This window comes from Salvelinus namaycush, chromosome 8 (genome assembly GCF_016432855.1).
Source record: "Salvelinus namaycush isolate Seneca chromosome 8, SaNama_1.0, whole genome shotgun sequence".
NCBI lineage: Eukaryota > Metazoa > Chordata > Actinopteri > Salmoniformes > Salmonidae > Salvelinus > Salvelinus namaycush.
In genome coordinates, this window is record NC_052314.1 from 9,392,532 (window position 1) to 9,404,805 (window position 12,274).

Here is a 12,274-nt window from a genome sequence, read left to right on the forward strand (position 1 = left end):
GGCAGGATGGATATAGGTCTATAACAGTTTGGGTCTAGAGTGTCACCCCCTTTGAAGAGGGGGATGACCGCGGCAGCCTTCCAATCTTTAGGCAGCTCGGACGATACGAAAGAGAGGTTGAACAGACTGGTAATAGGGGTTGCCACAATGGCAGCAGATAATTTTAGAAAGAGAGGGTCCAGATATGCCAAATCCGTTTCAAATCGTGTTTGATGCATTTCACACAACTCCATGAAACACCTCTTATTCCTCCACACATTCATAAAAATCCATAACAGATCCACCATAATAGAAGTGGAAAGGGTCCAACGGATTTGCAGACTTCAATTCTTCTGGAGTTCTCCAGCTGTAAAAAAACTGAAACAAACAAGTAAAATTATGCAAATGTTCAACTGCAAGACATGGTGAGAATTTGGAAAAAATAAAAATGCAATACTTTTGATTTTCAGTAAATACTGTGAAGGACTTAGGTCATAAAATAATTATATCCAGCTTTTGTTCGGTATGTTTAATTATTTCAATGCAAAAGCTTTCAAATGAGATTTGTTTAACCTTTCATAACAGAGCACTGGGTGTAGCAAGTTAAACTCCCCAATCTCTAGGCAACACTAAACCCATTATTACATTAATTAACCCTTATGTCTTTGCCTTTTTGCAGTGCTAGACAAATATTACAACAGAAACTTTATCATATTGAATCAATAGAACATTTGATGTAAACCAAGAACCTGACAGTGTTAAGTGTACGATAACAAAGTTCCGTTTTTTTTAACGCTTTTGAGTAATTTTTTGAAACACTTTTTTGATGGCTCTAATTTGCACCTCTGGGGTGTTGCGTCTGTCATTGTGTTCATCGCTCTCTGAATAATACACTCGCTCTCTGTGAAATAATTATAATGTTAAGGAAACATTTGAACGGTGAAAGCTGACCCGAGAGCAGCGCTGCCTTTCAATCATATCCTCTTTTTCTTATAGATGACCACTGGCTTATAATGCCTTGTAAATTATAGTGCATGTGTTTCCCCCTGCCCACATATCTGTGTTTAATATTAGGCTACATATACAGCCAAAACATTAAGGACTGGCAGTACATCTGTGTCAGTCTCTCTTCCTCTCTCTCTTTTTTCTTCTATTGAATTTGATATAACACCATCTGTGTTTGTCCTAGAACGATGGGATTAGTTTCTGTGGATGCAGACAGATTTCCAGCATTGTGGTTCATTTGACAGGCCCTCCGATGAGTGAATTACAATTTCGGTAGGACTTTTCAGCCTCAAATGGTGGTGGATATGTCATGTAATCCTACACCAGAATCCCTAGTTAATACAGTCAAATATGATTTTATATATTGACAAGTCAAATGACTGCTCTATCAATGGAAATGCAACTCCTCAAATATGGACGGCAGGCAAGAGGTGAGATCAGATGTGACCACTAGCCCATGAGAGGGCAGATACGTGGCTCTTCCTCTTTGCTACAGTTCAGAACCCCTAGTAGCCTCACTGGCTGAAGAGACAATGACATTTTTTTGTTTAAATTTAGAAGGGAAGCAAATAGCCTAAACATTGATAAAACAATTAAAATACACAAACTGCCACCAACTTCCCCTTTAACAAATTCATTTGGATTATTTAGCATTCATGCATTCAATGTTTTATTTGAATAGGCCTACATGATGACTTGTGTTTAATAAAAATAACTGTATACATGTCTAGTAGATGGCTATTGCCTTACCTATGTGTCATAAAAGCCAATCTAATGACTTCTTAACTTCTACTTCATCACAATCCCGGATCCGGGAGCACCCCCATCAGTAAAAAAGCTGACTAGCATAGCCTAGCATAGCGTCACAAGTAAATACTAGCATCTAAATATCATTAAATCACAAGTCCAAGACACCAGATGAAAGATACACATCTTGTGAATCCAGCCATCATTTCTGATTTTTAAAATGTTTTACAGGGAAGACACAATATGTATTTCTATTAGCTAACCACGATAGCAAAAGACACAACTTTTTTTTCCCACCATTTTTTTCCTGCATAGGTAGCTATCACAATTTCGACCAAATAAAGATATAAATAGTCACTAACCAAGAAACAACTTCATCAGATGACAGTCTGATAACATATTTATTGTATAGCATATGTTTTGTTAGAAAAATGTGCATATTTCAGGTATAAATCATAGTTTTACATTGCAGCCACCATCACAACTATCACCAAAGCAACTAGAATAACTACAGAGACCAACGTGAATTACCTAAATACTCATCATAAAACATTTATGAAAAATACACAGCGTACAGCAAATGAAAGACAAAGATCTTGTGAATTCAGCCAATATTTCAGATTTTTTAAGTGTTTTACAGCGAAAACACAATATAGCATTATATTAGCTTACTACAATAGCCAACCACACAACAGCATTGATTCAAGCCAACAATAGCGATAACGAATAAACCAGCAAAAGATATTAATTTTTTCACTAACCTTCTCAAACTTCTACAGATGACAGTCCTATAACATCATATTACACAATACATATAGAGTTTGTTCGAAAATGTGCATATTTAGCGGCACAAATCGTGGTTATACAATGAGAATAGTAGCCAAGCTGCCAACAAAATGTCGGGAGAAATCTTGGGAGAGGCACCTAATCTAATCATTAACTAATCATAAACTTGACTAAAAAATACAGGTTGGACTGCAAATGAAAGATACATTAGTTCTTAATGCAACCGCTGTGTTAGATTTTTAAAATTAACGTTACTACGACATACAGCGTGCGTTAAAGCGAGACCTCACCGAAATTAACTTTTACTGCCTCAGAAACCCGGATCCGGGATCACCCCCCACCCCCCCACACTGATTAGCATCACTAGCATAGCGTCACATTTAAATAGTAGCATCTAAATATCATTAAATCACAAGTCCAAGACACCAAATGAAAGATACAGATCTTGTGAATAAAGTCACCATTTCAGATTTTTAAAATGTTTTACAGGGAAGACAAAATATGTAAATCTATTAGCTAACCATGTTAGCAAAAGACACCATTTTTCTTTGTCCACCATTTTTTCTCAACACCAGTAGCTATCACCAATTCGGCTAAACTAAGATATTGATAGCCACTAACCAAGAAAAAACCTCATCAGATGACAGTCTGATAACATATTTATGGTATAGGATAGGTTTTGTTAGAAAAATGTGCATATTTCAGGTATAAATCATAGTTTGCCATTGCAGCCACCAACACAAATCTCACCAAAGCGACTAGAATTACTACAGAGAGCAACGTGTATGACCAATTTACTCATCATAAAACATTTCATAAAAATAGACAAAGCATAGCAATGGAAAGACACAGATCTTGTGATTTCAGACAATATTTCAGATTTTCTAAGCGTTTTACAGCGAAAACACAATAAATCGATAAGTTAGCATACCACATGTGCAAACATTACCAGAGCATCGATTCAAGCCAAAGAGAGCGATAACGTAATCATCGCCAAAATATATAAATTTTTTCACTAACCTTCTCAGAATTCTTCCGTTGACACTCCTGTAACATCATATTACAACATACATATATTGTTTGTTTGAAAATGTGCATATTTAGCCATAAAAAACCGTGGTTATACAATGAAAATAGTAGCAAATCAAGCCTCAACATGTCGGACGCCATCTTTCATAGTGATCTAGTTTAATCGAAAGCTAATCATATACTTGACTAAAAAATACAGGGTTGACAGGAATCGAAAGACAAATTAGTTCTTAATGCAATCGCTGATTTACATTTCTAAAATTATCCTTACTGTGCAATACAGGGTTCGCCAAGCGAAGCTATAGCAAACAAAATGGCGGATTATGCGTTTAAAATATTTCGACAGAACAACGATTTATCATATTAAATATTTCTTACTATGAGGTGATTTTCCATCAGATTCTTGGGCAATGTATCCTTTCTTGGGTCTAATCTTCTTTTGGTCGAAAGATGTCCTCTGTCCGTCGAAATGCCCACTAACGTTCGACCGGGACCCCGAAACGTGCCCAAAGCTTCAAAGAGCATCACATATAAATTCCTCAAAATCGCACTAAACGGATATAAATTGCTATAAAACGGTTTAAATTAACTACGTTATGATGTTTCTAACTCCTATATCGAATTAAATTACAGACGGATACATTTCACGTTGATAACCGAGCCTTTGAAAATGGCATCCGGAGGTCCCTTCCTGCGTAATGGCCAGCGTCGAAAAGGGGGCTACTCTCACTCCTTGGTCTTTTATAACCTCTGAGAGCTACGCAGAAAGCCCATTCCACTTCTCATTGGTTACTGACATCCAGGGGAAGGCGGGTGCAGTTCATGTCATTCCATAGGATATACACAGACTTTTAAAACTGATCTGAAATCAGAGCTTCGCTCTCAGACCATCGCAGTACCTGTCATGGATTTCGCTGTAGAAAGAGTTCTGGGTCACCCACAGACAAAATTCCAACGGCTATAGAAACTAGAGAGTGTTTTCTATCCAATAGAATTAATAATATGCATATTGTACGATCAAGAATTGAGCACGAGGCAGTTTAATTTGGCGACACCCGGAAAAAAAAAATGCTAACTGCTCCCCCTATTGACAAAAGGTTAACCTGTCTAGGACAGGGGTTCCGCTAGCGGAACTCCTCCCACATTCCACTGAAAAGGCAGAGCGGGAAATTCAAAAAAATTTTTTTTTGAAATATTTAACTTTCACACATTAACAAGTCCAATACAGCATTTGAAAGATAAACATCTTGTGAATCCAGAAAACATGTCCGATTTTTTAAATGTATTACAGCAAAAACACCACGTATATTTATGTCAGCTCACCACCAAATACAAAAGAGGACAGACATTTTTCACAGCACCGGTAGCATGCAGGTAGCATGCACAAAGCCAACCTAACTAACCTAGAACCAACCTAACTAACCTAGAAACAACTCCCTCAGATGACAGTCCTATAACATGTTACACAATAAATCTATGTTTTGTTCAAAAAATGTGCATATTTGAGCTATAAATCAGTTTTACATTACTGCTACCATCATAGCTACCATCATAGTTACAGTCAGAAATAGCACGGGAGCAGCCAGAGTAAATAGACACCAACGTCAACTACCTAATTACACATCATAAAACATTTCAGAAAAATATATGGTGGATAGCAAATGAAAGACAAAGATCTTGTGAATATAGCTAATATTTCCGATTTTCTAAGTGTTTTACAGCGAAAACACAATATATCGTTATATTAGCTTACTACATTAGCTAGCACACAGCATCATTGATTCTAGTCGAACGGTAGCATAGCACAGTTCGACAGATATATGAAAAAGCATCCCAAATTGGGTCCTTATCTTTGTTGATCTTCCATCAGAATGTTCTCCAAGGGGTCCTTTGTTCAGAAACGTCTTTATTTCGATCCAGAACGAACGATTTCCCTCTTGAATTAGCAAGCACACTGGCAGTGCGACGCTAACCTCTCCATCTTGACAAAATTCTTGCGTCGCATCACGTCTAAAGTCCAGAATAAATTTCAATAATATAATTAAAATATATTGAAAAAACATACTTTAGGATGCTATTGTGACATGTATCGAATAAAATCGAAGCCAGAGATCATATTCATCAATAACGAACGTTTTCCAGGAGGCGATACCAGGTCCAAATTCGCGCCTCCCCAAAAAAAAAAAATGGCGGTCCTCTCAATCAAAGAGGTTGTATTCAACCCCTGAACGAGATAATCACCTCATTTCTTCTCTCACTTCCGCATGACACCCAGGGGAAGGCGTATGGCGTGTTTCTACAGTCATAAGTGACAAGCCCTTTTATAGACAAGCCTTTGAAGAGAGACCTCGATATTGGAAATCTCACTTCCGGATAGGAAATGTCCTGTAAAAATAGTTCTGTTTCACTTAGAGAAACAATTAGAACTGTTTTAGAAACTAGAGAGTGTTTTCTATCCAATATTAATAATAATATGCATATTGTACGAGCAAGAATTGAGTAGGAGGCCGTTTTAAATTTTGAACGATTTTCCCCAAAAGTGTAAACTCCACCCCTAATCCTTAAGAGGTTTTAACACCTATATCGAATAAAATCAGAGCCGGATATATCTAAGGCCTATAACGGGAGCTTCCCAGAACGCCATCCTGAGGTCTGTCTTGCGTCGTGGCGAATGATGAAAAGAGTGCACCCCACGTTCCCAGACCCTTTATATGGCCTCATATCTGCCTAGCAACTCCATTCCAATTCTCACTATTTGCTGACATCTAGGGGAAGGCGTATGCAGTGCATCTCGACCAATAGAAGACATGCAAATTAATAAACTGACCCCAGAACAGCCTGCCTGATTTCAGATTTCTCACTTCCTCACAGGAAGTTTGCTCCAACTTGAGTTCTGTTTTACTCACAGATATAATTCAAACGGTTTTAGAAACTAGAGAGTGTTTTCTATCCAATAGTAATAATAATATGCATATTGTACGAGCAAGAATTGAGTACGAGGCAGTTTAATTTGGGAACGAAATTTTTACAAAGTGAAAACAGCACCCCCTATTGAGATCTTAAGCTATAGGGCAAGTATAGTGCAAGTTTTGATTCCTAATGATGCCTCACATTTAATTATTTGCAAACAGGGACAGTTTCGTGAAAACAAGACACACTGATTTCGCATTGAAGAAATAGGATAAGATGAAAACATGCACTATACAGTTGAAGTCGGAAGTTTACATACACTTAGGTTGGAGTCATTAAAATTAGTTTTTCAACCACTCCACAAATGTCTTGTTAACAAACTATAGTTTTGGCAAGTGGGTTAGGACATCTACTTTGTGCATGACACAAGTTATTTTTCCAACAATTGTTTACAGACAGATTATTTCACTTATAATACACTGTATCACAATTCCAGTGGGTCAGAAGTTTACATACACTAAGTTGACTGTGCCTTTAAACAGCTTGGAAAATTCCAGAAAATTATGTCATGGCTTTAGAAGCTTCTAATAGTCTAATTGACATCATTTGAGTCAATTGGAGGTGTACCTGTGAACCTCAGAAAATAAAATGTAGACCTGGTTCATCCTTGGGAGCAATTTCCAAAAGCCTGAAGATACCACATTCATCTGTACATACAACAGTACGCAAGTATAAACACCATGGGACCACGCAGCCGTCATACCGCTCAGGAAGGAGACACATTCTGTCTTCTAGAGATGAATGTACTTTTGTGCAAAAAGTGCAAATCAATCCCAGAACAACAGCAAAGGACCTTGTGAAGATGCTGGAGGAAACAGGTACAAAAGTATCTATATTCACAGTAAAACGAGTCCAATATCGACATAACCTCAATGGCCGCTCAGCAAGGAAGAAGCCACTGCTCCAAAACCGCCATAAAAAAGCTAGATTACAGTTTGCAACTGCACATGGGGACAAAGATCGTACTTTTTGGAGAATTGTCCTCTGGTCTGACGAAACAAAAATAGAACTGTTTGGCCATAATGAACATTGTTATGTTTGGAGGAAAAGGGGGGAGGCTTGCAAGCCGAAGAACACCATCCCAATCGTGAAGCACGGGGGTGGCAGCATCATGTTGTGGGGGTGCTTTGCTGCAGGAGGGACTGGTGCACTTCACAATATAGATGGCATCACGAGGAAGGAAAATTATGTGGATATATTTAGGCAACATCTCAAGACATCAGTCAGGAAGTTAAAGCTTGGTCACAAATGGGTCTTCCAAATGTACAATGACCCCAAGCATACTTCCAAAGTTGTGGCAAATTGGCTTAAGGACAACAAAGTGAAGGTATTGGACTAGCCATCACAAAGCCCTGACCTCAATCCTATAGAAAATGTGTGGGCAGAACTGAAAAAGCACTTGCGAGCAAGGAGGCCTACAAACCTGACTCAGTTAGACCAGCTCTGTTAGGAGGAATGGGCCAAAATTCACCCAACTTATTGTGGGAAGCTTGTGGAAGGCTACCCGGAACGTTTGACCCAAGTTAAACAATTGAAAGGAAATGCTACCAAATACTAATTGAGTGTATGTAAACTTCTGACCCACTGGGAATGTGATGAAAGAAATAAATGTTGAAATAAATAATTCTCTCGACTTTTATTCTGACATATGGTAGTAGAATGACCTTATTGAATAGCTCAGTGACTTAACGTGGCACTGTCATAGGATGCCATCTTTCCAACAAGTCAGTTCGTTACATTTCTGCAAAGCTAGAGCTTCCCCGGTCAACTGTAAGCGCTGTTATTGTAAAGTGGAAATGTCTAGGAGTAACAACAGCTCAGCCGTAAAGTTGTAGGCCACACAAGCTCACAGAATGGGACCACTGAGTGCTGAAGCGTGTAAAAATCAAGTTAATTACAACTGGGGTTGGATTGAAAACCTACAGGAGGGTAGAGTAGTGCTCCAAGAACAGGGTTGGAGATCCCTGTGCCTAGTTTCCCAAAAGCATCTTTAGGCAAAGCGCGTTGTTAGAACCTTTGTAGGAGCATAGTTAAATCTATGAGCTGTTCCCCAAAACCATTATTATTAAGGTGCACTTGATAAAACTCGTAAACAAATGCTTGCCTCAGAACAGCTAAGTGCATCCAGACATTCTTTTTTGGCCTCCTGTGTCACTTTATACACAGAAGATCTCCGCTAAACATAGAATCACATGGTTTATCTTATCTCTATGACTGCAGATAACTTCAGTACAAAGTTGACTACAAAATAAAGTTGCCTGTGTCTTTGCAATTGATACCAACATGACATAAAAATATTCTTCAAATGAAAACCGCAACCATTAAAATAAAGAGTGGGCCTATTTCAATCATATTGAAATACATTTCATATTCTATTGTGCTAATTGTAGACTGTCTGTAATTTGCCTCAATATATTTCATGATGTGTAGCCGAACGCGCACAATGGGGCAAATTTGTGATTTAATGCATTTTGATTTGGTAAGCATTAGAATAACCTGCCTCAATATTTGCAGCCATAAGGTGGTAATATCTCTCTAGGAATTGATCCGTCAATTCAAATGTTAAGACACATTTTGAATGGAGAAAGTTTGCACTTTCTTTCGATCCCATCAGTAACAACACATTCTCTCGGCGTGTTGTTTTGGGAAACACGTGTTACAGCTTCGGCCGTTGTGGGAAAGATACATCATTAAAAAAAACTCATAAGGCTAAAGTGGCCAGAGTGATGTCATACTTCTTCCCCATCCCTAGCTAACACAGCTGATTAAACTAGTTGTATTTTAAACTAAAGATTATGATTAGTTGATTATTGGAGTCAGGTGTGTTAGCTGGGGCTGTGTGACACCAATCAGGCCCCCCAGGACTGGAGTTGACCATCCCTATTATAAATGAAGATACTTGACATTATTGAGATACATCCAATTCAGATTGTAGTATATGTGCAGCCGTGTAACATGTCTGGAACATCATTAGGTAAATCAAACAAGGGGTGGAGTCACACTAAGACAAAGGGATACAAAATGGCTGTTCAGAGACACTGTAGGTATTGTATATGTCAAAGAAATATGTACAATTGAGACTAGAAACTTGAGAATAATGGCGCTCTGTATTACATTCCTCCTACTTCTTACCTTTGGCTGTTCAGCTACAGTTCAGCAGCTTTATCGGGAAGCGGAAGCTCGGAGTCAAGCTGCACATGCCCCTGGGAGATTTGTTCCACAGTATAGGCCTGTTCAAGAACCAGCCAGATTTCAACCAAGGCCTGTGCAATGGCCCGCCAGGGTCCAGACACCGATGCAAGTTCAAAAACCTTTCCTCCAGTCAAAGCAGACCTTCAATGAGCCTTTGACCTGGAGATATCCTGAAGATCCAGTCAAAGAGGTGCAGTTGGCTATTGATGAGCAGAGACCGCTGCCTGTGCCTGCCAGTAGCGTTGCAGTTCAATGTGGGGAGACTGCTGCTCGTGTGGAAGTCAAGAGAGATCTGCTCGGTATCGGCCAACTCATTCACCCAGCGGATCTTACTTTGGGAGGCTGTGCTGTCACTGGGGAGGATACTTCCGCTCAAGTTCTGATCTTTGTCACTGAGCTGCACGAATGTGGCAGCACTCTGACGGTAACATTGAGCATTAGCGTCGTTATGACTTTTCTAGGTTGACTACCATTGATTTTCTGACAATGCCGTTTGCTGCTCTGATTCCAGATGACTGAAGATTCACTTGTCTATGTCTTCACACTCCGTTATACACCAGCCACCCTGGGCAGCAGCCCCATTGTTCGGACTAGAGAAGTGGTGTTCTGGGTTGAGTGCCACTATCAAAGGTGAGTTGACTACACCTGCAATGTTTTTTCTTTTTCTTCAGTTCAATCAACTTTGGATACACTTCCTTGGCCATTTGGTTTCACATTTAAAGACTCCTTTACAGAAATCATGATGTGAGCAGTGATTCAGTGAAGCCCACCTGGAATCCCTATGCCTCCACTAAGGTTGCAGAGGAGCTCCTCTACTTCTCCCTGAGGCTAATGACTGGTGAGTAACGGCTTGTCCTTGCCTTATTGGCATTGCTCTTGACAGGCATTGACTTAAGTGCTGTCTCTGCACTTGTTTGTAAACTATGGTGGTGCCAACTGGCAAATGTAACCGCCACTGAGTTATTGGAATGAGGTGGCTACCCCAGAGTACAAAAGGATGGCAGTTATATTTGCCATGATAAAACCACACTGCTGATAAACTAGAGCAGGGTCTGACTTGGAATGAGTATTAGACTGTTGCCTTGTCTTCGCAGACAACTGGCAGTTGGAGAGACCCAGCAAAGAGTATGTCCTTGGAGATAATATTAACTTTGAAGCTTCTGTCGTCCAGTTCTACCATGTGCCCCTCCGAGTCTTTGTGGACAACTGTGTAGCCACAGTCATCCCAAACACCAACACTGTCCCAAGATATGCCTTCATCGAGAACCGTGGGTGAGTATCCTTTGTAAGGTACTTGATCTAGTTCAAGGACTAATCGTTTGCTTTAATCTGCTAAGGAAAGCATTTCCCATTCCCTCCACCTGCCCACACTTCAGATCAACAGCCATCTTGAATGGCATCCCTCCAGAGTTTCAGCAGTGTAGGTAGCCTAATTTTGATTTTTGTGGCCTTCAGTTGTCTGGTCGACACCAAGCTGACAGGCTCCAGGTCCCAGTTCATACCTCGCACCATGGATGACACTCTCCGGTTCCAGATAGAAGCCTTTAGGTTTCATGTTGTGAACACTGGCTCAGTGAGTAGTTAATCCTGAGATCTTCTGCAAATTAGCTTTGGAATGTCCACATTAATAGAATTGGCAGGTTTGAGCTTCAATCATAAATTAAGTATAGTATGGCCAACATGACGTTGCTTTAAATTGGTGTCAAATCTACTAATTCTTATGTGGTACCAATGCTGAGACTTCAACACATGTCATTTCAACAGCTATACGTTACCTGCCTCCTGAAAGCCACAACTGCTTCAGCCCCTATTGATCATGAGAACAAGGCTTGTTCCTTCTCGAATGGGTAAGTCTGGGTATATATGGCAGGGTGTGCACTTTGCTTGTACGTGTACTATATGCAACACTCTCTTTTCAGTAGATGGCGCGAGGCCAGTAAGAGAGACCAGGTGTGTGGCTGTTGTGACACAGACTGTGGCATGAGAAGGGAACCGGATCCAGGTACATGTTCACTTCAGTCCAGTGTTGCTCAATCCATTCCTGGATGCCTCCCTGGGGTGCACATTTTTGTCCTACTCCAGTACCTAGGTACTTGATTCACCTAAACCTTTGGCTAAATTGGCGGTCAGTGCTTGGCTGGAACAAAAATGTGCACCCACTGAGTCACCCAGGAATTGACTGAGAAACAATGCTTTTGTGAAGTTTGATTCTTCTGAATTCTCCTTATATAGACATGGTCTTCTGCTCTTAGGTTTCCAGTGGGAGCAGGACATTTCTGTTGGTCCTCTCAACATAAAGGAAAAGCTTCTTGATTGATGGCGTAATTCTCAACTGGACTGACTTTGCTGCCCAAATGCATTCTGGATGATAAAAAAATATATCTAGATTAAGGTTTTTGTCTTGTGCATTTTGTTCATTGACCAGCATGAGCTTTTGTAATGTGTAACCCAGGTCTAAAAGGAAGTTCCTTAACTCCCTGATTCTGTATTTTGAAAGTTAAGATATAACTTGATTGTTGACATAATGTTTAGGTAGGAAACTCAGCAAAAAAAGAAACGTCCCTTT

General features: G+C 39.8%; 1 protein-coding gene across 1 annotated transcript; it reads left to right on the forward strand.

The window, feature by feature from the left end:
* Positions 1 to 9,811: 9,811 nt before the first annotated feature.
* On the forward strand, positions 9,812 to 12,025 carry LOC120051710 (zona pellucida sperm-binding protein 3-like). The gene is made up of 8 exons (XM_038998598.1): positions 9,812 to 10,132; positions 10,220 to 10,338; positions 10,443 to 10,546; positions 10,803 to 10,980; positions 11,164 to 11,281; positions 11,473 to 11,555; positions 11,631 to 11,710; positions 11,961 to 12,025. The coding sequence occupies exons 1-8, from the start codon at positions 9,812 to 9,814 to the stop codon at positions 12,023 to 12,025; spliced, it is 1,068 nt and encodes a 355-aa protein (XP_038854526.1).
* Positions 12,026 to 12,274: the final 249 nt, after the last annotated feature.